The sequence below is a fragment of the Acipenser ruthenus genome, chromosome 12 (assembly GCF_902713425.1).
Source record: "Acipenser ruthenus chromosome 12, fAciRut3.2 maternal haplotype, whole genome shotgun sequence".
Taxonomy (NCBI): Eukaryota; Metazoa; Chordata; class Actinopteri; order Acipenseriformes; family Acipenseridae; genus Acipenser; species Acipenser ruthenus.
The window spans coordinates 42,336,296-42,360,325 of record NC_081200.1 but is presented as its reverse complement, the minus strand read 5'-3'; the positions used below and the strand labels follow the sequence as shown (position 1 = coordinate 42,360,325).

The 24,030-nt window shown below is 53.6% G+C and overlaps 4 protein-coding genes across 14 annotated transcripts in view; 2 read left to right on the top strand and 2 right to left on the bottom strand.

Annotated features, from left to right (window-relative positions):
- LOC117411365 (protein PRRC2C) overlaps positions 1 to 2,777 on the top strand; it is a 32,950-nt gene extending 30,173 nt beyond the window's left edge. For all 8 annotated transcript variants that reach the window (XM_059035231.1, XM_059035233.1, XM_059035228.1 and 5 more), the window contains exons 32-34: positions 65 to 200; positions 867 to 1,079; positions 1,386 to 2,777. In XM_059035231.1, the coding sequence (XP_058891214.1) occupies positions 65 to 200; positions 867 to 1,079; positions 1,386 to 1,640 (604 nt within the window). In that variant the 3' untranslated portion in view covers positions 1,641 to 2,777. The remainder of the gene's footprint in view (positions 1 to 64; positions 201 to 866; positions 1,080 to 1,385) is intronic.
- Positions 2,778 to 2,878: 101 nt separating this feature from the next.
- Positions 2,879 to 10,433, top strand: LOC131740129 (allograft inflammatory factor 1-like). 3 transcript variants are annotated; one of them, XM_059035235.1, is made up of 6 exons: positions 2,879 to 4,043; positions 4,523 to 4,578; positions 5,663 to 5,726; positions 7,916 to 7,957; positions 8,060 to 8,222; positions 10,075 to 10,433. In XM_059035235.1, exons 1-6 carry the CDS (start codon positions 4,034 to 4,036, stop codon positions 10,247 to 10,249), a joined length of 510 nt encoding a protein of 169 aa, XP_058891218.1. In that variant the 5' UTR covers positions 2,879 to 4,033; the 3' UTR covers positions 10,250 to 10,433. The 3 variants fall into 3 exon arrangements, with proteins under 3 accessions (XP_058891218.1, XP_058891217.1, XP_058891219.1); XM_059035234.1 differs by having other exon boundaries at positions 2,915 to 4,043; positions 5,660 to 5,726; XM_059035236.1 differs by lacking the exon at positions 10,075 to 10,433 and adding an exon at positions 8,625 to 8,694 and having other exon boundaries at positions 3,289 to 4,043; positions 5,660 to 5,726.
- Positions 10,434 to 10,715: 282 nt separating this feature from the next.
- LOC131740128 (myocilin-like) lies at positions 10,716 to 15,076 on the bottom strand. Its single transcript, XM_059035224.1, has 3 exons — positions 14,225 to 15,076; positions 13,026 to 13,115; positions 10,716 to 12,453 (listed from the first exon to the last, which is right to left on the bottom strand). Exons 1-3 carry the CDS (start codon positions 14,709 to 14,711, stop codon positions 11,669 to 11,671), a joined length of 1,362 nt encoding a protein of 453 aa, XP_058891207.1. The 5' UTR covers positions 14,712 to 15,076; the 3' UTR covers positions 10,716 to 11,668.
- A 2,605-nt stretch (positions 15,077 to 17,681) lies between these two features.
- LOC117400276 (vesicle-associated membrane protein 4) overlaps positions 17,682 to 24,030 on the bottom strand; it is a 26,830-nt gene continuing 20,481 nt past the window's right edge. For both annotated transcript variants that reach the window (XM_059035221.1, XM_059035222.1), the window contains exons 6-8: positions 23,061 to 23,140; positions 22,518 to 22,569; positions 17,682 to 21,727 (exon numbers count right to left, since the gene is read on the bottom strand). In XM_059035221.1, coding sequence (XP_058891204.1) covers positions 21,702 to 21,727; positions 22,518 to 22,569; positions 23,061 to 23,140 — 158 coding nt within the window. In that variant the 3' untranslated portion in view covers positions 17,682 to 21,701. The remainder of the gene's footprint in view (positions 21,728 to 22,517; positions 22,570 to 23,060; positions 23,141 to 24,030) is intronic.

Below are 24,030 nucleotides of genomic sequence, written 5' to 3'. Positions count from 1 at the left end.
TAACAAGTCTTCACCCTGATGTGTGATTGTGTGGGTGATTTTACTCTGATCTCCTCATTCCCAGGGCCAGCTCCACCAGCCCCAACAGCCAGTCCAGTAAGATGAACAGCATTTTGTACCAGAAGCAGTTCCAGTCTGCAGCGGCGGCAGCGGCAGGGGTTCGAATGCCTCCGCACTTCCAGGCACAGTTCACACCGCAGGTAGGAAACTGGACTCCCCAACACGGCTGCACTCGCCACAGCAACACCACACAACTGCTGCTCTTCTTTATATCTGCAGAATAAATCTCATACCGCCCCAGGGATGGAAGTAAGATCTGTTTTGGCCATAGTGAGTGGGGGATATCACAACACCCTTGAGTGCAGATAACTGGTGCTCTGGTTGATCCCTGTCTGCCTCTGACCCCCCCCCCCCCCGATCCCTCTCTGCCTCTGACCCTCCCTCCCTCCGTCCCTGTCTGCCTCTTACCCTCCCGATCCCTGTCTGCCTCTGACCCTCCCCCCCTCCCAATCCCTGTCTGCCTCTGACCCTCCCCCCCTCCCAATCCCTGTCTGCCTCTGACCCTCCCTCCCTCCGTCCCTGTCTGCCTCTGACCCTCCCTCCCTCCGTCCCTGTCTGACTCTGACCCTCCCTCCCGATCTCTGTCTGCCTCTGACCCTCCCTCCCTCCCTCCCTGTCTGCCTCTGACCCTCCCTCCCTCCCTCCCTGTCTGCCTATGACCCTCCCTCCCTCCCTCCCTCTCTCCCTCCCTGTCTGCCTCTGACCCTCCCTCCCGATCTCTGTCTGCCTCTGACCCTCCCTCCCGATTCCTGTCTGACTCTGACACCTCCTGCTGGTTGATCCTGTGTCTCCACTTCTCTCCCCAGATGATGTCTCAGCCCAGCCTGGTGCCTCCCATGGCGAGGCCTCCCCACGGCAGTTCTTTCAACCCGGGGGTGCAGCGGACGCCCATGGGCCCCCCGATGTCCCCCTCCCTCATGAGTCAACCCCGCCCGCAGTACGTGAGCCGCGGACCCCCTGGGCCCTCCATGGGACCCCGCGGAAACCAGGCCATGCTCAAGGCAGAGCAGGATATCAAGGTTGGTGTCCGCTGTATTAAAAAAATAAAAGTAAGTAATGGCTCAATCTGCTTAGCCGTCAAGTGATTTTAAACGTTCTGTAATGTTTTAATTTGTGAGGAATTCTCTGTTTTTGAAAGGCACACAAGGCTTCACAGTAGACCAGAATACATGAGCAAGGTATTGCTGATAGGAGAGCAGTTAGTTGCTTGCTCCTTGGCTGTGGGTTCTAGGGGGAGTTGGGGAACGATGCCTTGCGATGCTCCTCGTTAGTAAGGGGTCATGCTTTCTGTGTCTGTTTCTCAAGTCCTGCTCCCTCTCTCCCAGGCGAAGCAGCGTGCGGAGGTGCTCCAGTCCACTCACAAGTTCTTCTCTGAGCAGCAGCAGCACAAGCCCACTCTGAGCAAACCCTCCGATGGGAGCCAGCAGCCCGCGGAGAGCTTCACACCACAGCCCCTCTCCCTGGGGCACGAGGGGGATAAGGGGTCCTCCCAGCCCCCCTCCTTCACTACCCCCGGCTCCAAACCTGTCCGGACCGGGCCCATCAAACCCCAGGCCATCAAACCTGAGGAGACCAAATAACAGGAGGGGGAGTCGCACCGCACTGCGCCTTTCAGACATGAAGGGGATGTTCATGAAGACTGAAGAGATTCAATAACACTGTCGCATCCACTCTCACACACTCACATATATAATGAAACCCCTTTCACTGAGGCAGGCCCTGGGCTGAGAGTTGAGGCTGCATTGTGCTCAGGAGGAGAGCTCCTGGCCAGGCCTGTGTCTCTCTCTCTCTCTCTCTCTCTCTCTCTCTCTCTCTCTCTCTCTCTCTGTCTCTCTCTCTCTCTCTCTCTCTCTCTCTCTCTCTCTCTCTCTCTCTCTCTCTCTCTCTCTCTGTCTCTCTCGGTCTGTGTCTCTCTCTCTGTCTGTTTCTCTGCCTCCCTGTGATACGGTGCAGTTTTCTCATATTTGAGTCCTTTGTGTTTTCCCTGGCTGCTGGGGGTGAGAGAGGAGGTGCCATGCCGACAGTGTGGCTGTCAAACCTTGAAGTTGCTGCTGAGTTTGCAAGGAGTTTGATTCCTGGCTTTTTGGTTCTGTTTTTTAAAATGTTTTTCTTGCTGAGACTTCCATGAGTCCGCTGCCATTCCTCCAGGGTGAAGCGCCTGACTGACGGAGGGCATTGTGTTCTGCACCATGGCGACACCAGAGACGCTTTTATTAAACACCAGATCTGTCATCGCCACAAATTAAATGTCTACCTTTTGTTCTAGCTAGTACAGTACTGTATCACACAGATGTGGATGGAAGATGAGCTGACGATAACATTTGAGAGCTGTACGTAGTTGTGGAGACAGACTGCTGTAGCAGAGCTCTCTGCTCGTAACTTTTATTCACCTTCCTCCCCCTCCTAATCAGCGTGCGCTCTCTCTCTCTCTCTCTCTCTCTCGCTCTCTCTCTCTCTCTCTCTCGCTCTCGCTCTCTCTCTCGTTTATTATTATGACTGCCCCCCCCCAATGGTCCTGTCTGATTGGCAGACTGGTATCCCTGAGTGCTGAGTGACCCTGTTGGCACTGTACAGACAGCCATGCTCGTTCTCTTTCATTTCTACAGGGTTAATCGCTCTTACATATGTACCATCTTTCTTACATTCTTTTTTTTTTTTTGGTTTTTTTTTTTTTGGTTTGGTTACAGAAACTAATAAAATTATAAGCTGAAAAAAGTTTAGTTTGTTTTTTTTAACCTTTTGTGCTAAACTGAAACGGGTCTCAAAACAAGAACATACTTTCTATTCTCCTACTAATCAAAGAGAATGCCAAGAGCCTTTCAAGCTGATCTTATTAGGAATGCATTTGTGGGGCTTTTAAGTTGTATGTTGGTAGCGCGGGTGTGTGATCCAAGCCGCACCGCTTGCTCATGTTACGTTCCATTCCTACTCTTGGGAGTGCCCTGTTCTGGAAGACTCCGTCAGTGCTGGGGTTTGAAACGCAGGAATGAGGGGGGCTTCACACCTACGAAGGACGCATCACTGGTGGAATATTTTGTTCCAGTGTTGGTTGGTGCAGAAAATAAAACTCAAAAACGTATCACAAAACAATAGGTTATTCAATGTCATACTGAAGTTTGTTTATGAATTTAAAAATAATGCCAAATGTTTACACAAGGAAGTGAAGAAAACAGTCATAACTATCTCCAGTATATCAGTGTTGAGTCATTGCATTATTGGAAACAGTTCGCTCTGTCTCAACACGCCAGGCATGTTCACTGAAAACAAATGTCCCTGAACAGCACTGCCACGACGCGCCAGCAGAGGGCAGTGAGGCGTGGATCCGGCCCCACGGGTTACAGGAATGAAGATTTCTCGCTCTGGATCCTCAGGGATTCTACCAGCTGCAGCGTCACTGACTTCAAGAGGGGCGCGGAGGAACAAGCACCACCTCAGTGAAAGCTAGTGATGCACTAGCCGGTGTTTTACGTCGCTGCTCAGGTTGCTAGGATACGGTCGATGGTGCTGGAAGTTGTACGTCATGCTTGGAAGTGAGTCGTTTTAATCAGCAGAACCGCGTGTGTGCGTCAGCGTACACAGCACGTGTAATTAAGGGCTGGTTTTACACAAATAAAATAAACGCGTATGCTAAATGACGCCTTGTCATGATGCCCCGTTATCCCATTGTGCATACAATATAAAATCAGGTAATAATAATAATAATAATAATAGCTGGTCTCCGAACCCCGTTAACTCGTCGCTTGATCTGAACTCTGGTCTCCGCCCCCGCGTGCTGCACAACACTCCCTAATTAAGACAAACGAACAAGAGCTAATTTACAATGAAAGAAAGACCCGTGATCCACCACACCCGGGTACACGCGTTTCTTGCGCGGTTATTTGTTTAGTTAGTTAGTTTTGAGTACGTGCAAAATTAATATTTTACGTTGTTTGTATTTGTTTTAATTCCTCGTGTGTAAGTTTGAACCCGTACGATGACATCAGGTAAGTGGCGCTCCATCCTTTATATTTACTGTTAGGGCTGCGCATTGTTTGATATGCAACGCTGGAGCTTTGCTAAATTAAACAGAAAATGAGTACTAGCTGTGAAAGCACTCCTTACTGATCCTGAATACTATGCATGCTGTCTGTGTGCGTTTCCATTAGGGATGCATCATGCACACAGCATCTTCGTCGTTTTCAGAAGAGTAATGGTTTCAAAGCACTTGTCAAACACAGTTTGCTGATTAACATATCGAAACACTGCTGTTGGAGTTTCAGTGGAAACTCGTAGTATCTGTTTTAGTTTTCAGAAAATGTTCATTTGGAATTAATGTCGGAAGCAAAATAATGGAAACAAATATATAAATGACATAATAAAAACGAACCCAAATGGCTTCTTTAGATTTACAATTGAAATGCAGCTGAGGAATAGTAACAGCTGTCAGTCAGTGTTCTTTATGCAATGTTCATTCTTTCTCCAGCGGAGGACCTGGAGATGCGTCAGAAGCAGGAGGCGGAGCTTAGCGCCTTCAACAAGGTAGGAGGGGCGGGGACTGGCTGTCCTGACAATTCCACATTGCAGTCAGCAGGGGGAGCCATCTCCCCAGTCACGGAGAGGGATTGCTGTTGTTGCAGGCTGTCCTGTGTGTGTGTTTATTTTGACAGTGTGTGGTAGTGTTGTATTGGATATACAGGGAGCCCGAGTCCTTCAGTAAGCAGCCATCCTCTTTCTCCACACCAGCTACACCCCCTGTAGTGTGTTTGCATAGCCCTTTCCAGTTACACTCCAGTAACACTCGCTGTGCTGAACCTGCGGGACAGGTGAAAGACAGAAGAGCCCCCATCCCTGCCGGTGCTGGGTGCTGTAGCCGGGTCGATGGGAATGCAGGGGAGCTGGGTGCTGTTCTACGTGTAGCCGGGTCGATGGGAATGCAGTGGTGCTGGGTGCTGTAGCCGGGTCGATGGGAATGCAGGGGTGCTGGGTGCTGTAGCCGGGTCGATGGGAATGCAGGGGTGCTGGGTGCTGTAGCCGGGTCGATGGGAATGCAGGGGTGCTGGGTGCTGTAGCCGGGTCGATGGGAATGCAGGGGTGCTGAGTGCTGTAGCCGGGTCGATGGGAATGCAGGGGTGCTGGGTGCTGTAGCCGGGTCGATGGGAATGCAGGGGAGCTGGGTGCTGTAGCCGGGTCGATGGGAATGCAGGGGAGCTGGGTGCTGTAGCCGGGTCGATGGGAATGCAGGGGTGCTGGGTGCTGTAGCCGGGTCGATGGGAATGCAGTGTTGCTGGGTGCTGTAGCCGGGTCGATGGGAATGCAGGGGAGCTGGGTGCTGTTCTACGTGTAGCCGGGTCGATGGGAATGCAGGGGTGCTGGGTGCTGTAGCCTGGTCGATGGGAATGCAGGGGAGCTGGGTGCTGTAGCCGAGTCGATGGGAATCCTGTCAAAAAGGGCTTCACTTTGCCCAGTTTAACCAAAGACGAGACCTGGCCTGCCTGCCTCCCTCCGTACCAGTCTAACCCCTTTGACAACCCCCTCCCTCTCTCCTTCTCCACCTTCTCTCTCTCCTTCTCTCTCCCTCCCTATCTCCCTACCGCACCCCTGTGTCTCTCCCTCCTCACAGGAGTTCCTTGCAGACCTGCCATTTCTCAACATCCCAGACCTGCGTGGCAAACTGGAGAGACTGAAATGTGAGTAGCAGATCTGTGTCTGTGCTGAGTCTAGGAGGCAGTGCTGGTGTTAATCCTGCAGATCTGTGTCTGTGCTGAGTCTAGGAGGCAGTGCTGGTGTTAATCCTGCAGATCTGTCCTGAGTCTAGGAGGCAGTGCTGGTATTAATCCTGCAGATCTGTGCTGAGTCTAGGAGGCAGTGCTGGTGTTAATCCTGCAGATCTGTGCTGAGTCTAGGAGGCGGTGCTGGTGTTAATCCTGCAGATCTGTGCTGAGTCTAGGAGGCAGTGCTGGTGTTAATCCTGCAGATCTGTGCTGAGTCTAGGAGGCAGTGCTGGTGTTAATCCTGCAGATCTGTGCTGAGTCTAGGAGGCAGTGCTGGTGTTAATCCTGCAGATCTGTGCTGAGTCTAGGAGGCAGTCCTGGTGTTAATCCTGCAGATCTGTGCTGAGTCTAGGAGGCAGTGCTGGTGTTAATCCTGCAGATCTGTGCTGAGTCTAGGAGGCAGTGCTGGTGCTAATCCTGCAGATCTGTGCTGAGTCTAGGAGGCGGTGCTGGTGTTAATCCTGCAGATCTGTGCTGAGTCTAGGAGGCAGTGCTGGTGCTAATCCTGCAGATCTGTGCTGAGTCTAGGAGGCGGTGCTGGTGTTAATCCTGCAGATCTGTGCTGAGTCTAGGAGGCAGTGCTGGTGTTAATCCTGCAGATCTGTGCTGAGTCTAGGAGGCAGTGCTGGTGTTAATCCTGCAGATCTGTGCTGAGTCTAGGAGGCAGTGCTGGTGTTAATCCTGCAGATCTGTGCTGAGTCTAGGAGGCAGTGCTGGTGTTAATCCTGCAGATCTGTGCTGAGTCTAGGAGGCAGTGCTGGTGTTAATCTTGCAGATCTGTGCTGAGTCTAGGAGGCAGTGCTGGTGTTAATCCTGCAGATCTGTGCTGAGTCTAGGAGGCAGTGCTGGTGTTAATCCTGCAGATCTGTGCTGAGTCTAGGAGGCAGTGCTGGTGTTAATCCTGCAGATCTGTGCTGAGTCTAGGAGGCAGTGCTGGTGTTAATCCTGCAGATCTGTGCTGAGTCTAGGAGGCAGTGCTGGTGTTAATCCTGCAGATCTGTGCTGAGTCTAGGAGGCAGTGCTGGTGCTAATCCTGCAGATCTGTGTCTGTGCTGAGTCTAGGAGGCAGTGCTGGTGTTAATCCTGCAGATCTGTGCTGAGTCTAGGAGGAGGTGCTGGTGTTAATCCTGCAGATCTGTGCTGAGTCTAGGAGGCAGTGCTGGTGTTAATCCTGCAGATCTGTGCTGAGTCTAGGAGGCAGTGCTGGTGTTAATCCTGCAGATCTGTGTCTGTGCTGAGTCTAGGAGGCAGTGCTGGTGTTAATCCTGCAGATCTGTGCTGAGTCTAGGAGGAGGTGCTGGTGTTAATCCTGCAGATCTGTGCTGAGTCTAGGAGGCAGTGCTGGTGTTAATCCTGCAGATCTGTGCTGAGTCTAGGAGGCAGTGCTGGTGCTAATCCTGCAGATCTGTGCTGAGTCTAGGAGGAGGTGCTGGTGTTAATCCTGCAGATCTGTGCTGAGTCTAGGAGGCAGTGCTGGTGTTAATCCTGCAGATCTGTGTCTGTGCTGAGTCTAGGAGGCAGTGCTGGTGTTAATCCTGCAGATCTGTGCTGAGTCTAGGAGGCAGTGCTGGTGTTAATCCTGCAGATCTGTGCTGAGTCTAGGAGGCAGTGCTGGTGTTAATCCTGCAGATCTGTGTCTGTGCTGAGTCTAGGAGGCAGTGCTGGTGCTAATCCTGCAGATCTGTGTCTGTGCTGAGTCTAGGAGGCGGTGCTGGTGTTAATCCTGCAGATCTGTGCTGAGTCTAGGAGGCAGTGCTGGTGTTAATCCTGCAGATCTGTGTCATTGATTGTGGTGACCCACTATCTGAGCCCATCCAAAGCCTCGCTCCACAGTGTCTTTGTACAGCGTGCATGTCCCAGGGTTAGTCTGGATCTCACCCAGGCATTTCTTCACAGCTCTCCACTTCCTGTTTTAAACAGCAACTGGGAGAGGCTGCTTCACCCAGCAGGGGGAGCTACAGAACTCTACACAGGATCTAAAGGTGCAATAATAGCTGTTTACAGCAGCGCCGTGTCTGTGTGTCTCGGTACACACTGCTGTTCCTTTAACACTGTGCTGCCCTGCTGGCAGAGAGTCTGTCCTGACCAGTCTGCTTGTCTTCCAGGGAAGTTCATTGAGCACGACCCCCAGCACAGCGGTGAGATCGGTAAGTGTCTCTCTTCAGTGAATCAAGAGCTTCCATGCAGGAGCTTTACTGGCTCCAGTTTGGTCCAGTGTGTGTCTGTGATTGCCTCCTACCTCCCTGCAGACCTGCTGGTTTTGGGGTGCGTGGTGCAGGAGTTGGGGTCCCCCAGGACGCAGGCAGAGCTCACAGCGCTGGTGCAGGACCTCACAGGGAACCACGGCAACAACATCCCATACCGCGACTTCGTCATGGTGATGCTGGGCCGCCGCTCCTCCATGTGTGCGCGGTACGGACCCCCCAACCCCCCCAACCCCCCCCCCCCTAACCCCCTAACCCCCCCCCCCCTAACCCCCTAACCCCTCCCTCTTGCACTCCACAAGGCAGGCTCAGCAGGGTGAGTTTGGTGTGTGTGGAAGCTGAGGGACAGACAACAGTGTCATCAGTGCTCAGCTTTAGCACATTATAAAGGGTTGGAAATCAGACTCCCATTGCACAGCAGTGTGATCCATTCCTGGTTTCACTGGGAGTTTAATAATAAGACACACCTGAGCTTGTTAGCTAGACACACTGGGGCTGATCAAGCTGGTAGATAATGCGCTGCAGCGGTGTCGGTAACAGCCTCTCTGTCCCTCGCGCACGATAATGCGCTGCAGCGGTGTCGGTAACAGCCTCTCTGTCCCTCGCGCAGGATAATGCGCTGCAGCGGCGTCGGTAACAGCCTCTCTGTCCCTCGCGCAGGATAATGCGCTGCAGCGGCGTCGGTAACAGCCTCTCTGTCCCTCGCGCAGGATAATGCGCTGCAGCGGCGTCGGTAACAGCCTCTCTGTCCCTCGCACAGGATAATGCGCTGCAGCGGCGTCGGTAACAGCCTCTCTGTCCCTCGCGCAGGATAATGCGCTGCAGCAGCGTCGGTAACAGCCTCTCTGTCCCTCGCGCAGGATAATGTGCTGCAGCGGTGTCGGTAACAGCCTCTCTGTCCCTCGCGCAGGATAATGCGCTGCAGCGGCGTCGGTAACAGCCTCTCTGTCCCTTGCGCAGGATAATGCGCTGCAGCGGCGTCGGTAACAGCCTCTCTGTCCCTCGCGCAGGATAATGCGCTGCAGCAGCGTCGGTAACAGCCTCTCTGTCCCTCGCACAGGATAATGCGCTGCAGCGGCGTCGGTAACAGCCTCTCTGTCCCTCGCGCAGGATAATGCGCTGCAGCGGTGTCGGTAACAGCCTCTCTGTCCCTCGCGCAGGATAATGCGCTGCAGCAGCGTTGGTAACAGCCTCTCTGTCCCTCGCGCAGGATAATGCGCTGCAGCGGCGTCGGTAACAGCCTCTCTGTCCCTCGCGCAGGATAATGCGCTGCAGCAGCGTTGGTAACAGCCTCTCTGTCCCTCGCACAGGATAATGCGCTGCAGCGGCGTCGGTAACAGCCTCTCTGTCCCTCCCGCAGGATAATGCGCTGCAGCGGCGTCGGTAACAGCCTCTCTGTCCCTCGCGCAGGATAATGTGCTGCAGCAGCGTCGGTAACAGCCTCTCTGTCCCTCGCACAGGATAATGCGCTGCAGCGGCGTCGGTAACAGCCTCTCTGTCCCTCGCGCAGGATAATGCGCTGCAGCGGTGTCGGTAACAGCCTCTCTGTCCCTCGCGCAGGATAATGCGCTGCAGCAGCGTTGGTAACAGCCTCTCTGTCCCTCGCGCAGGATAATGCGCTGCAGCGGCGTCGGTAACAGCCTCTCTGTCCCTCGCGCAGGATAATGCGCTGCAGCAGCGTTGGTAACAGCCTCTCTGTCCCTCGCGCAGGATAATGCGCTGCAGCGGCGTCGGTAACAGCCTCTCTGTCCCTCGCGCAGGATAATGCGCTGCAGCAGCGTTGGTAACAGCCTCTCTGTCCCTCGCACAGGATAATGCGCTGCAGCGGCGTCGGTAACAGCCTCTCTGTCCCTCGCGCAGGATAATGCGCTGCAGCGGCGTTGGTAACAGCCTCTCTGTCCCTCGCGCAGGATAATGCGCTGCAGCGGCGTCGGTAACAGCCTCTCTGTCCCTCGCGCAGGATAATGCGCTGCAGCAGCGTTGGTAACAGCCTCTCTGTCCCTCGCACAGGATAATGCGCTGCAGCGGCGTCGGTAACAGCCTCTCTGTCCCTCCCGCAGGATAATGCGCTGCAGCGGCGTCGGCTGTGTGGAGGGTAAGAAGCCTTGTCTGATCTCCGCTGCCCACCCCCCGGGCTCTCCTGTGGGCGCGCTGCCCTCCCCTCTCTCCCTCCTGCCCCCTCCCCCGCCCCCCTCCCCTGCTGACGGGGCCGTCCCGGTGTTCCCCCCCGCCTGAGCCCCGAGGAGGGGGGTGAGCGTCACTGTGTCTGTCTAAATACTGAACATCTGTAAATGCAAAATAAAGAGGTTGTTTTTTGAGTACAGAGCTCCTGAGTTATTAATGCTGAGCTCCACTTGATTTTTACATCTTGACTCTTCCCGTGCTCTGTAATGAGGAATGAAATGAACGTTACCTCCCCCCCCCCACACACCCTCCCTCCTCACCCCCCCCACGCACACACACACCCTCCCTCCTCACCCCCCCACGCACACACACACCCTCCCTGCTCACCCCCCCCACGCACACACACACCCTCCCTGCTCACCCCCCCCACGCACACACACACCCTCCCTCCTCACCCCCCCCACGCACACACACCCCCTCCCTCCTCACCCCCCCACGCACACACACACACACACAGACAGACACACACATGCACTGACACACACACACATGGCAAGCAAGGCTCCAGACCAGTATATAGTCGTGTTTGTTTATTTATTTACTTAATCCAGTATTCATTTACAGCAAACAGGAAGCAGTTGAAAGTCTGTGTGTATATGTATGTATATATATGTATATGTTTGTGTATATTTATATATGTATGTGTATATATGTATATTAGAAAATAAATTCATTAAGATTTGTAGGTTTGGTGATTCTTTAACTTGGTGGCATCGGGAAAGGACTTTTAGTGAAAATGTTTGCCTGTGAGTATTTCTAGATGTCAAAACATAACAGTATTAAATACATTGATATAACCCTCTGCCACGGCTTAGAGTAGCATAACATAAACACACTGCGCTGCTCCCAGCACACACAACTAAACAACAACACAAATTATACAACAAAACAGATTCACTTTGCTTTTCAATCCCCTTCAAAGAGTCCTGACTCGGCTCGGAGCCAAACCTGCCCTACCATCCGACCAGCTAGAAAACAAGGGTGTGAGGGAGTGGGGTCGGGTGCGAGGGAGTGGGGTCGGGGTTTGGGTGTGAGGGAGTGGGGTCGGGGTTTGGGTGTGAGGGAGTGGGGTCGGGTACGTGGGAGTGGGGTCGGGTACGTGGGAGTGGGGTCGGGGTTCGGGTGCGAGGGAGTGGGGTCGGGGTTCGGGTGTGAGGGAGTGGGGTCGGGGTGAGGGTGTGAGGGAGTGGGGTCGGGTGCGTGGGAGTGGGGTCGGGGTTTGGGTGTGAGGGAGTGGGGTCGGGTACGTGGGAGTGGGGTCGGGTACGTGGGAGTGGGGTCGGGGTTCGGGTGCGAGGGAGTGGGGTCGGGGTTCGGGTGCGTGGGAGTGGGGTCGGGGTTCGGGTGTGAGGGAGTGGGGTCGGGGTTCGGGTGCGTGGGAGTGGGGTCGGGGTTCGGGTGTGAGGGAGTGGGGTCGGGGTTCGGGTGTGAGGGAGTGGGGTCGGGGGTCGGGTGTGAGGGGCAGGGCTCTCACACCGTGCCGAGCCGCACGTCGTAGGTCACCATGTGGTAGTTGTCCCAGGAGAAGAGCTGCCTGCGGGCCGGGTTGTAGTCGATCATGCTGTTGTAACGGTAGCGGTTCAGGAAGGGGATGCTGAGCGCCCGGCCGTGCCCGCTCTCCGTGCTGTAGCTGTAGTTCACCGTGGTGTTGGGCATGGTGTAGCTGGCCACGGTGTAGAGCGTGCCGCAGATCACGAAGGCGTTGGCGACGGACTGCTTGCGCACGCTGGTCTCCCAGCTGTGCAGCACCTCCAGGCTGTCAGGATCCAGCCGGGACAGCACGATGGCACCCTTGGCCTTGCTGGTGCTGTAAATGGCCCAGAGCCCCGTCTCATCCACGGCCAGGTCGATGTCGGTGTAGCCGCCCCAGGAGTAGGGGTACTGCCCGTGGAAGCCGGCATGGGGTAGCTCCCTGCGGGCGGCCACGCTCTCCGTGCGCAGGTCGTAGCGGAGGAGGGTGCGGGATTTGCGGCGCTGGTAGTAGAGTGAGCCCCGGTACACTACGGCCCCGGTGCTCTCCACGGACTCGGGCAGCAGGAGCACCTTGCTGGGGAAGCCGCGGGAGAGCTGCTTGAGGTCCTCATAGCCGAAGAGCTGCCGCACCGCGCTGCCCACCGCGTCCAGGCGCCACGTCATCTCGGGTCCGTAGAGGGGCACCGGCTCGGGGTCCTGCATCCACACACCGTACTTCCCAGAGATGCTGTCTGCCTTCCGGTGACTCTCCGGCTCACCCAGCCACACCAGCTCACCACAGCCTGGGGGAGAAAGGGAGGGGGGGAGAGAAGGGGAAGAGGGAGGGGAGGGGGATCAGTATCGACGCAGCTGTCTCGATGTTTTGTGTACATTTCTTTTATTTTATTTATGTAGTGCCTTACCATACCACGGAATCTCAAAGCGCTTTACAGACAGTATGTATCATGATCAAGAAACAAGACCGATATTAATAAAATACAATGAGAGTAATAATAACAATACATAGCAAATATCTAGATAGGACAAAAATAAAATAAATAAGAACAAACACAATACAAAGTTAGCAGATCAAAATGAGGTTAGGTTAAAAAAGCTGATCTATAAAAATGAGTCTTTAATCTTGATTTAAAAATGTTGACCGAAGCAGCGACAGAGGAAGGCAAAGAGCTGTACCTGTGCTGTCCCTCTGTGGGGGGGGGGGGGGGTCTGTACCTTTGCTGTCCCTCTGTGGGGGGGGGGGGGTCTGTACCTGTGCTGTCCCTCTGTGGGGGGGGGGGGGGGTCTGTACCTGTGCTGTCACTCTGGGGTGGGGGTCTGTACTGTACCTGTCACTCGAGGGGGGGGGGGTCTGTACCTGTGCTGTCACTGTGGGTGGGGGCCCGCACCTCTGTCACCTCCGATTTGAACTCCTGGAACCTGGGGCTGCTGTAATCCAGACTGGAGCCTGAGGGAGTGAGATAGAGAGGGGGTGAGAGTGAGACGGAGAGGGGGTGAGACTGAGACAGAGAGGGAGTGAGACGGAGGGGTGGAGGTGACGTTGCTGAATCTGTTACAGATGCTGTTTATTTATGAATTCTGTGCAAAAAAGGACAAAAAACTAACTGATCTAAGTGTTGTGTGAGCATTAGAAACCAGACCCTGTGTGTGCGCTGGAAACACAGCCACCTAGTGTTGGGCAGGGATAATTCCAGGACTGAAATATAAAATTCCTCAAGTGTTTAACGATCAGAGACCGAGGGAAGAGAAGAGCCAGAGAGGAGAGTCAGAGTGCATGCAACTGGAAGAGGAGAGTCAGAGTGCATGCAACTGGGAGAGGAGAGGAGAGGAGAGTCAGAGTGCATGCAACTGGAAGAGGAGAGGAGAGTCAGAGTGCATGCAACTGGGAGAGGAGAGGAGAGGAGAGTCAGAGTGCATGCAACTGGGAGAGGAGAGGAGAGTCAGAGTGCATGCAACTGGGAGAGGAGAGGAGAGGAGAGTCAGAGTGCATGCAACTGGGAGAGGAAGAGGAGAGGAAGAGGAGAGTCAGAGTGCATGCAACTGGAAGAGGAGAGTCAGAGTGCATGCAACTGGAAGAGGAGGAGAGGAGAGTCAGAGTGCATGCAACTGGAAGAGGAGAGGAGAGGAGAGTCAGAGTGCCTGCAACTGGGAGAGGAGAGTCAGAGTGCATGCAACTGGGAGAGGAGAGTCAGAGTGCATGCAACTGGGAGAGGAGTGCATGCAACTGGAAGAGGAGGAGGAAAGGAGAGGAGGAGTGCATGCAACTGGAAGAGGAGAGGAGAGGAGGAGAGTAATAGTAATAATACCAATTCTAACAAGAACAATGCATATGCTAATAATGACAAGAATCATTATTATAATAACAACACCTATACAAATATTAGAAATAATTGTAATAACACCACCACCACCAACAATCATATTAATATCAATTAACATAATGACAAAACCCATAATAGTTGAGGGGGGGTGTATGTGTTGAGAGGGGAGTGGGTGAGTGGGTGTGGGTGTTGAGAGGGGGGTGGGTGTGTGTGTGTGCGTGTGTTTAGTACTCACTGTCGGGGGGTCTCTGGTCAGGGTCCCGGAGGGGGGTCTCAGGGAAGCCGCACTGCCCCAGTCTAAGTCGGCTGTTCTCCTGCCCCAGCCTGTCCACTCTGCTCTGCAGCTCCTGCCTCTCAGCCTCCAGCCTGTCCCTCTCCCGCTGCAGTTCAGTCTTCTCCCTCATGGCGGCGCTGTATGCTGCTTCCAGACCCCCGTCCTGCCCCACGGCCCCTCCCGGCCCTGCCAGCCGGCTCACCAGCGCCTCCAGCAGGCCCAGTCGTGTCTGCAGGGCCTCCATCTCTGTGCGTTGCAGCGCCCCCTGTCGGCTGAGCTCCTGCTCCGCGGCTGGCTCGGGGCAGCTGTGCTCCGCAGGGCTCGGCACGGTGAAGGTGTAGAGGCAGCGGCCGCCCCCGTCGTTAGCTCTGTGCAGAGAGGCAGTGCTGCACAGCGTCCCCTGCAGGACGGAGGACACACAGGCAGCCAGGAACAGCTTCCACAACATGATTCCTGGCGAGGTGAACCCTCTCTGTGTCTCTCTGTGTCTCTCTAGCTCTCCCTGTGTCTCTCTGTGTATCTCTATCTCTCTCTAGACTGGAGAGGAAACACAAGCTGGTAAAACAAACCGTGCTCCCTCACTCTCCCTCTCTCTGTGTCTCTCTAGCTCTCCCTGTGTCTCTCTAGCTGTCCCTGTGTCTCTGTAGCTCTCTCTGTGTCTCGGCTTGATCCCTGGGCTGTGCTTGGTGTCCCTTCCTCTGTCTATAGACTGAAAGTCCTTCTGTCTGTCTGTCTGTCTGTATTCTGTAGCTGCTGAGTGTGTCTGCCTCCTGCTCCTTTGCTCTGCACCTCTGTCTGTCAGTGTGAGAGGCTGGACTGGGTATATTTATACAGGTTGGGGGCGGGGTTGGGTTTGGGGGGCGGGGTTGGGTTTGGGCTGTTTTTTCAAGCGATGGATTGGCAGCAGCATTTCAGAATTGTTGTTTGGGATTTCTTAAAGACACACCACTGAGAAGGGCTTCTTTACAGCCCACTGTGAAAGAAAGGACTGGAAACTCCTGCCACTGACAATATGAATCACCCAGAGCAGCAAGAAATAGCAGCAGCCTCCCAGCCCTCAGCATAGGGATCGAGGTTCACCCTGGAGACAGTTTGCAGGGCGACAGCAGTCTGTCTGTCTTTCTGTCTGTCTGTCTGTCTGTCTGTCTGTGTGTCTGTCTTTCTGTCTGTCTTTGTGTGTGTCTGTCTGTGTGAGTCTTTGTGTGTGTCTGTCTGTCTGTATGTGTGTGCGTCTGTGTGTCTGTCTGTGTCTGTATGTGTGTGTGTATGTGTGTGTGTGTCTGTGTCTGTGTCTGTGTCTGTGTGTGTCTGTCCGCAGAGCAGTGACAGCGCCAGGGTGCATTGATTCAGTGCAAGGGCTCCCAGCCTCTCCGAGGGAAAGCCATGTCTTTAGATCTCTGCTGTATTCTGTATCCGCAGCCTGGCTTTCATTGGATAAATTCCAGGGCTCGGCGTCCTTCGGTCTCAATATTAATAGCACGCCAGGTCTGCTTACTGCTGGCCTGCGCATTCCTGCGGGATCTGGATCTGGATCTGGGGGGGTGAGGAAGCCCTCTCTGGTGCCCCCCCTCCTCTCCCATGCACTGCTCATGCACTCGGGACCCACTGCAGGTCAGAGCTGTTTCAGAGCCCCTCACAGTAACTCAAGCTGGTGGTTTAAAACGGCACATTCCAGTCCACTGCCCTCGGAGCGGGACGGGGAAACACCCGACTGCCCTCGGAGCAGGACAGGGAAACACCCGACTGCCCTGGGAGCGGGACGGGGAAACACCCGACTGCCCTGGGAGCGGGACGGGGAAACACCCGACTGCCCTGGGAGCGGGACGGGGAAACACCCGACTGCCCTGGGAGCGGGACGGGGAAACACCCGACTGCCCTGGGAGCGGGACGGGGAAACACCCGACTGCCCTCGGAGCGGGACGGGGAAACACCCGACTGCCCTCGGAGCGGGACGGGGAAACACCCCCGACTGCCCTCGGAGCGGGACGGGGAAACACCCGACTGCCCTCGGAGCGGGACGGGGAAACACCCGACTGCCCTCGGAGCGGGACGGGGAATGTGCTGACCTGCACTGCAGGGCTGATGCAATGAGACTGACCTGCACTGCAGGGCTGATGCAATGAGGCTGCACTGCACTGCAGGGCTGATGCAATGAGACTGACCTGCACTGCAGGGCTGATGCAATGAGACTGACCTGCACTGCAGGGCTGATGCAATGAGGCTGCACTGCACTGCAGGGCTGATGCAATGAGGCTGCACTGCACTGCAGGGCTGATGCAATGAGGCTGCACTGCACTGCAGGGCTGATGCAATGAGGCTGCACTGCACTGCAGGGCTGATGCAATGAGACTGACCTGCACTGCAGGGCTGATGCAATGAGGCTGCACTGCACTGCAGGGCTGATGCAATGAGACTGACCTGCACTGCAGGGCTGATGCAATGAGGCTGCACTGCACTGCAGGGCTGATGCAATGAGACTGACCTGCACTGCAGGGCTGATGCACTGAGGCTGAACTGCACTGCAGGGCTGATGCAATGAGGCTGCACTGCACTGCAGGGCTGATGCAATGAGGCTGCACTGCACTGCAGGGCTGATGCAATGAGACTGACCTGCACTGCAGGGCTGATGCAATGAGGCTGCACTGCACTGCAGGGCTGATGCAATGAGGCTGCACTGCACTGCAGGGCTGATGCAATGAGGCTGCACTGCACTGCAGGACTGATGCAATGAGGCTGCACTGCACTGCACTGCAGGGCTGATGCAATGAGACTGACCTGCACTACAGTGCTGATGCAATGAGACTGACCTGCACTGCAGGGCTGATGCAATGAGGCTGCACTGCACTGCAGGGCTGATGCAATGAGGCTGAACTGCACTGCAGGGCTGATGTTTAACAACACGTCTGTCTGACGGTTACTGGAAACTCTGACTGCTTACGGGAACGCTCCTGCACAATCTCCACCTCCCCTCGAAAACGGAACTGTGCGAACAGTCTCAATCCCGGGATGGTCCTTCAGTAATAAAAACAGGAAACTGCCTTCTGCCAGCTGGCAGACCGTAGCTGGCAGCATTACAAAGGCAGCGGCTTCCAGCCTCATGCACCAAAGAGATTAATATGATCAGGGTTAGTTTGATAGTTACTTGTGTTTGTAAAACATGGTTTTGGCCTGATTTGAACACTGCCAGTTGAAGGTATTCCACCTGGAGGTTAAAGGATGCTTCAGTACCATCGGCGTGCACGTTTCAGTGTGTCACTTTCGTAGCTGCTTTATAACCCTGTTAGTGTGCGTTCTCCATCCTTGTGATGAGAACAAACCCTGTCTGTGTCATCTCTCAGACCCCAGACCCACCTCTCTAACGGACTGACTGCCGAAGCAGCGCAGCAAGAGAACAAATCACACATTCATATCACAGAGAGAGGGGATAACGGGTCACATTGAAATGACTTTATTTAAAGAAAAACAAACCACCAAAAAACAGATCAAACCCTTTCTCATTACCGAGCGATGCCTGAATACTTTCAACAGCATAGACACATACTTTATATAATCTACCTAAACACAATGGTGATGATGCGAGATTCTGCAGACTGGGGGGGCTCCAGTGCTAGCCTTCATTCAGAGTGCTGTGCCTTCAGATGCGACATGAACAATGACAGCTGCTGGACTCGCCAACTATACCACAGCACTCCTCCAGAACTTAATAAGGTGGTTAATTCACTGGCAGGCCCTGTGCACAGCAATTTGTAAAAGTCTTCTATTTTACTGTAGATGGGGGGGTATAGCATAAAACACAACATTAGTGGAGTAAAGCACAGTGAAAGTGATGTGCTGTGTTCAGAGGACTGGGACTGCTCTGGGGAAGAAGAACAAGAGCATGGGCTTCACTCTTACAGTACTGTGTGGTAGAGATGGGCTTCACTGTTACAGTACTGTCTGGTAGAGATGAGCTTCACTCTTACAGTACTGTGGTAGAGATGAGCTTCACTCTCACAGTACTGTGGTAGAGATGAGCTTCACTCTTACAGTACTGTCTGGTAGAGATGAGCTTCACTCTTGCAGTACTGTCTGGTAGAGATGAGCTTCACTCTCGCAGTACTGTCTGTTAGAGATGAGCTTCACTCTCACAGTACTGTCTGTTAGAGATGAGCTTCACTCTTACAGTACTGTCTGGTAGAGATGGGCTTCACTCTTACAGTACTGTCTGGTAGAGATGGGCTTCACTCTCACAGTACTGTCTGGTAGAGATGAGCTTCACTCTTACAGTACTGTCTGGTAGAGATGAGCTTCACTCTTACAGTACTGTCTGGTAGAGATGAGCTTCACTCTTACAGTACTGTGGTAGAGATGAGCTTCACTCTCACAGTACTGTGGTAGAGATGAGCTTCACTCTTACAGTACTGTCTGGTAGAGATGAGCTTCACTCTTACAGTAGTGTCTGGTAGAGATGAGCTTCACTCTTACAGTACTGTCTGGTAGAGATGAGCTTCACTCTTACAGTACTGTCTGGTAGAGATGAGCTTCACTGTTACAGTAGTGTCTGGTAGAGATGAGCTTCACTCTTACAGTACTGTGGTAGAGATGAGCTTCACTCTCACAGTACTGTGGTACTGATGAGCTTCACTCTTACAGTAGTGTCTGGTAGAGATGAGCTTCACTCTTACAGTACTGTGTGGTAGAGATGAGCTTCACTCTTACAGTAGTGTCTGGTAGAGATGAGCTTCACTCTCACAGTACTGTCTGGTAGAGATGAGCTTCACTCTTACAGTACTGTCTGGTAGAGATGAGCTTCACTCTTACACTACTGTCTGGTAGAGATGAGCTTCACTCTCACAGTACTGTCTGGTAGAGATGAGCTTCACTCTTACAGTACTGTCTGGTAGAGATGAGCTTCACTCTTACAGTAGTGTCTGGTAGAGATGGGCTTCACTCTCACAGTACTGTCTGGTAGAGATGAGCTTCACTCTTACAGTACTGTCTGGTAGAGATGAGCTTCACTCTCACAGTAGTGTCTGGTAGAGATGAGCTTCATTCTTACAGTACTGTCTGGTAGAGATGAGCTTCACTCTCACAGTAGTGTCTGGTAGAGATGAGCTTCACTCTTACAGTGCTGTCTGGTAGAGATGAGCTTCACTCTTACAGTACTGTCTGGTAGAGATGAGCTTCACTCTCACAGTACTGTCTGGTAGAGATGAGCTTCACTCTTACAGTACTGTGTGGTAGAGATGAGCTTCACTCTTACAGTAGTGTCTGGTAGAGATGAGCTTCACTCTTACAGTACTGTGTGGTAGAGATGAGCTTCACTCTCACAGTACTGTCTGGTAGAGATGAGCTTCACTCTTACAGTACTGTGTGGTAGAGATGAGCTTCATTCTTACAGTACTGTCTGGTAGAGATGAGCTTCACTCTCACAGTACTGTCTGGTAGAGATGGGCTTCACTCTTACAGTACTGTCTGGTAGAGATGAGCTTCACTCTTACAGTACTGTGTGGTAGAGATGAGCTTCACTCTTACAGTAGTGTCTGGTAGAGATGAGCTTCACTCTTACAGTACTGTGTGGTAGAGATGAGCTTCACTCTCACAGTACTGTCTGGTAGAGATGAGCTTCACTCTTACAGTACTGTCTGGTAGAGATGAGCTTCACTCTTACAGTACTGTCTGGTAGAGATGAGCTTCACTCTCACAGTACTGTCTGGTAGAGATGAGCTTCACTCTTACAGTACTGTCTGGTAGAGATGGGCTTCACTCTCACAGTACTGTCTGGTAGAGATGAGCTTCACTCTTACAGTACTGTCTGGTAGAGATGAGCTTCACTCTTACAATACTGTGTGGTAGAGATGAGCTTCACTCTTACAGTACTGTCTGGTAGAGATGAGCTTCACTCTCACAGTACTGTCTGGTAGAGATGAGCTTCACTCTTACAGTACTGTCTGGTAGAGATGAGCTTCACTCACAGTAGTGTCTGGTAGAGATGAGCTTCACTCTCAGTACTGTCTGGTAGAGATGAGCTTCACTCTCACAGTACTGTCTGGTAGAGATGAGCTTCACTCTCACAGTACTGTCTGGTAGAGATGAGCTTCACTCTCACAGTAGTGTCTGGTAGAGATGAGCTTCACTCTTACAGTAGTGTCTGGTAGAGATGAGCTTCACTCTCACAGTACTGTCTGGTAGAGATGAGCTTCACTCTCACAGTACTGTGTGGTAGAGATGAGCTTCACTCTCACAGTACTGTGTGGTAGAGATGAGCTTCACTCTCACAGTACTGTCTGGTAGAGATGAGCTTCACTCTTACAGTAGTGTCTGGTAGAGATGAGCTTCACTCTTACAGTACTGTCTGGTAGAGATGAGCTTCACTCTCACAGTACTGTCTGGTAGAGATGGGCTTCACTCTCACAGTACTGTCTGGTAGAGATGAGCTTCACTCTCACAGTACTGTGTGGTAGAGATGAGCTTCACTCTTACAGTACTGTCTGGTAGAGATGAGCTTCACTCTCACAGTACTGTCTGGTAGAGATGAGCTTCACTCTTACAGTACTGTCTGGTAGAGATGAGCTTCACTCTCACAGTACTGTCTGGTAGAGATGAGCTTCACTCTTACAGTACTGTCTGGTAGAGATGAGCTTCACTCTCACAGTACTGTCTGGTAGAGATGAGCTTCACTCTTACAGTACTGTGTGGTAGAGATGAGCTTCACTCTCACAGTAGTGTCTGGTAGAGATGAGCTTCACTCTCACAGTAGTGTCTGGTAGAGATGAGCTTCACTCTCACAGTACTGTCTGGTAGAGATGAGCTTCACTCTTACAGTAGTGTCTGGTTTGCTTTGTTTTTTTAAACTCCCCCTGGCACAGTCACACATTCAGGATTTATTATTATTTTTAAATTTATTTTTTGTTTGAATTGTCTCCTCAAAACAAAACAATTGGACAGAAAGTGTAAGATATCACATGACTGTAAAATTGTAAACATCAGTTCCAGATGATTTGTTTTTTATACACAGATATGGGGTATGTACACTTGACCTTGTTATCCATATTGAACCCCAGCAGTGTTCTTGCACCCCCACTGCGTCTTCAGCGCCGGCTCCACAGTGCCCCCCACTGGTAGAGGTGGGAGGTGTAGAGGCTGCAGGCTCATTGGCAGAGGGCTGGGAAGGAGGGCTCTGATTGGTGGATGCTGAGTGATTATTCCATTGTTGAGTCACTGAGGTCCGCACACTGTGATTGGTCCGTTCTTCCATTGTTGAGTCACTGGGAAAGGGACAGTGCTGAGGTCCTTGGCTCTCCCTGCCTGATTGGTGCAAATCTCTCATTTGATTCCCAGCAGTGTCTCTTCCTGGTTCTGCACTGGAGCTGAATATACAGGGGAGAGGGGAGAGGGGAGAGGGGAAGCCACGAGTCCTCCGCCACAGCGCCCCCTGCTGGCTCCTCCTAGCCTGGCACTAACGGTACCGCAGGATCAGAGGAACTAGAGGAGAGACACAAACACACACAGATCCACAGTCACTAATGCAAGACTGGCTTTTCAGGAAACATGAACATATACTTGTGTGCCTACCTGCTTATTTATATGCATTATAAGGGCCCTTCACTAACTCTATGGTTTCAATGTTTTTCTGTGTAAATCAGACGGCGAATTATCAAGGTAAAACTGTACATGTTTGTCTATCTTGTTAATTTCACTTGCTGGACGTTATTATACCTGACCGACGGCTAGTATATGTGTGAGCACAGCAAGAATATCCTGAAGCTGTGGAAGGATTCAGGGATGCACTGCATAGTATAGTATGTATGTAGGAGTGTGTCTGTGAGGGACGGGCTGTGTGTCTGTGAGGGACGGGCTGTGTGTCTGTCAAGGACGGGCTGTGTGTCTGTCAGGGAAGGGCTGTGTGTCTGTCAGGGAAGGGCTGTGTGTCTGTGAGGGACGGGCTGTGTGCCTGTCAGGGACGGGCTGTGTGTCTGTCAGGGATGGGCTGTGTGTCTGTCAGGGACGGGCTGTGTGTCTGTCAGGGACGGGCTGTGTGTCTGTCAGGGATGGGATGTGTGTCTGTCAGGGACAGGATGTGTGTCTGTGAGGGACGGGCTGTGTGTCTGTCAGGGATGGGCTGTGTGTCTGTCAGGGACAGGCTGTGTGTCTGTCAGGGACGGGCTGTGTGTCTGTCAGGGACGGGATGTGTGTCTGTCAGGGATGGGCTGTGTGTCTGTGTGTCTGTCAGGGACGGGCTGTGTGTCTGTCAGAGCAGCTCCCTGTCACTCACCCACGATGATCAGCAGGATGGCCACCACCACCAGCGCTACGATTGCCTTCATCTACAAGAGAGGAACACAGCGATCAGGCACTCCACACACGAGAGAGGAACACAGCAATCAGGCACTCCACACACGAGAGAGGAACACAGCGATCAGGCACTCCACACACGAGAGAGGAACACAGCGATCAGGCACTCCACACACGAGAGAGGAACACAGACACACCAAGATAGAGACAGATAGAGATATAGACACACAGATACAGACACACACACAGATAGACACACACACAGATAGATACAGACACACAGATACAGACACACACACAGATATAGACACAGAGATAGACACACACACACAGTGATACAGACACACACACAGATACAGACACACACACACAGATACAGACACACAGAGATACAGACACACACAGATACAGACACACACACACAGATACAGACACACAGAGATACAGACACACACAGATACAGACACACAGAGATACAGACACACACACACACAGATAGAGATACAGACGGGGTGCTGCTCACTTTGCACTCTCTCCACCACATCCTCCTGCGCAGCTGCTTGGCTCGGCTGCTGAATGCCGAGGCGTTATCTGACAGGCTTTCTGGAGAGCGAAAGAAAAACAGAAATCAAAACAGAATCAACACACATGCCTGGGGGAGAACTCCAGCAGACAATTCAGTGAAGCGTCTGGCGATGCCTCCTGCCTGTCTGTCTGGCGATGCCTCCTGCTTGCCTGCCTGTCTGGCGATACCTCCTGCCTGCCTGGCGATGCCTCCTGCCTGCCTGGCTGGCTGCCTGCCTGCCTGCCTGGCAATGCCTCCTGCCTGCCTGCCTGGCGATGCCTCCTGCCTGCCTGCCTACCTGCCTGGCGATGCCTCCTGCCTGCCTGCCTACCTGCCTGGCGATGCCTCCTGCCTGCCTGCCTACCTGCCTGGCGATGCCTCCTGCCTGCCTGCCTGCCTGGCGATGCCTCCTGCCTGCCCGGTGATGCCTCCTGCCTGCCTGCCTGCCTGGCGATGCCTCCTGCCTGCCTGCCTGCCTGGCGATGCCTCCTGCCTGCCCGGCGATGCCTCCTGCCTGCCTGCCTGCCTGGCTGGCGATGCCTCCTGCCTGCCTGGCGATGCCTCCTGCCTGCCTGGCGATGCCTCCTGCCTGCCTGCCTGCCTGGCGATGCCTCCTGCCTGCCTGGCGATGCCTCCTGCCTGCCTGCCTGCCTGGCGATGCCTCCTGCCTGCCCGGTGATGCCTCCTGCCTGCCTGCCTGCCTGGCGATGCCTCCTGCCTGCCTGCCTGGCTGGCGATGCCTCCTGCCTGCCTGCCTGGCGATGCCTCCTGCCTGCCTGGCGATGCCTCCTGCCTGCCTGCCTGCCTGGCGATGCCTCCTGCCTGCCCGGCGATGCCTCCTGCCTGCCTGCCTGCCTGGCGATGCCTCCTGCCTGCCCGGCGATGCCTCCTGCCTGCCTGCCCGGCGATGCCTCCTGCCTGCTGCTTT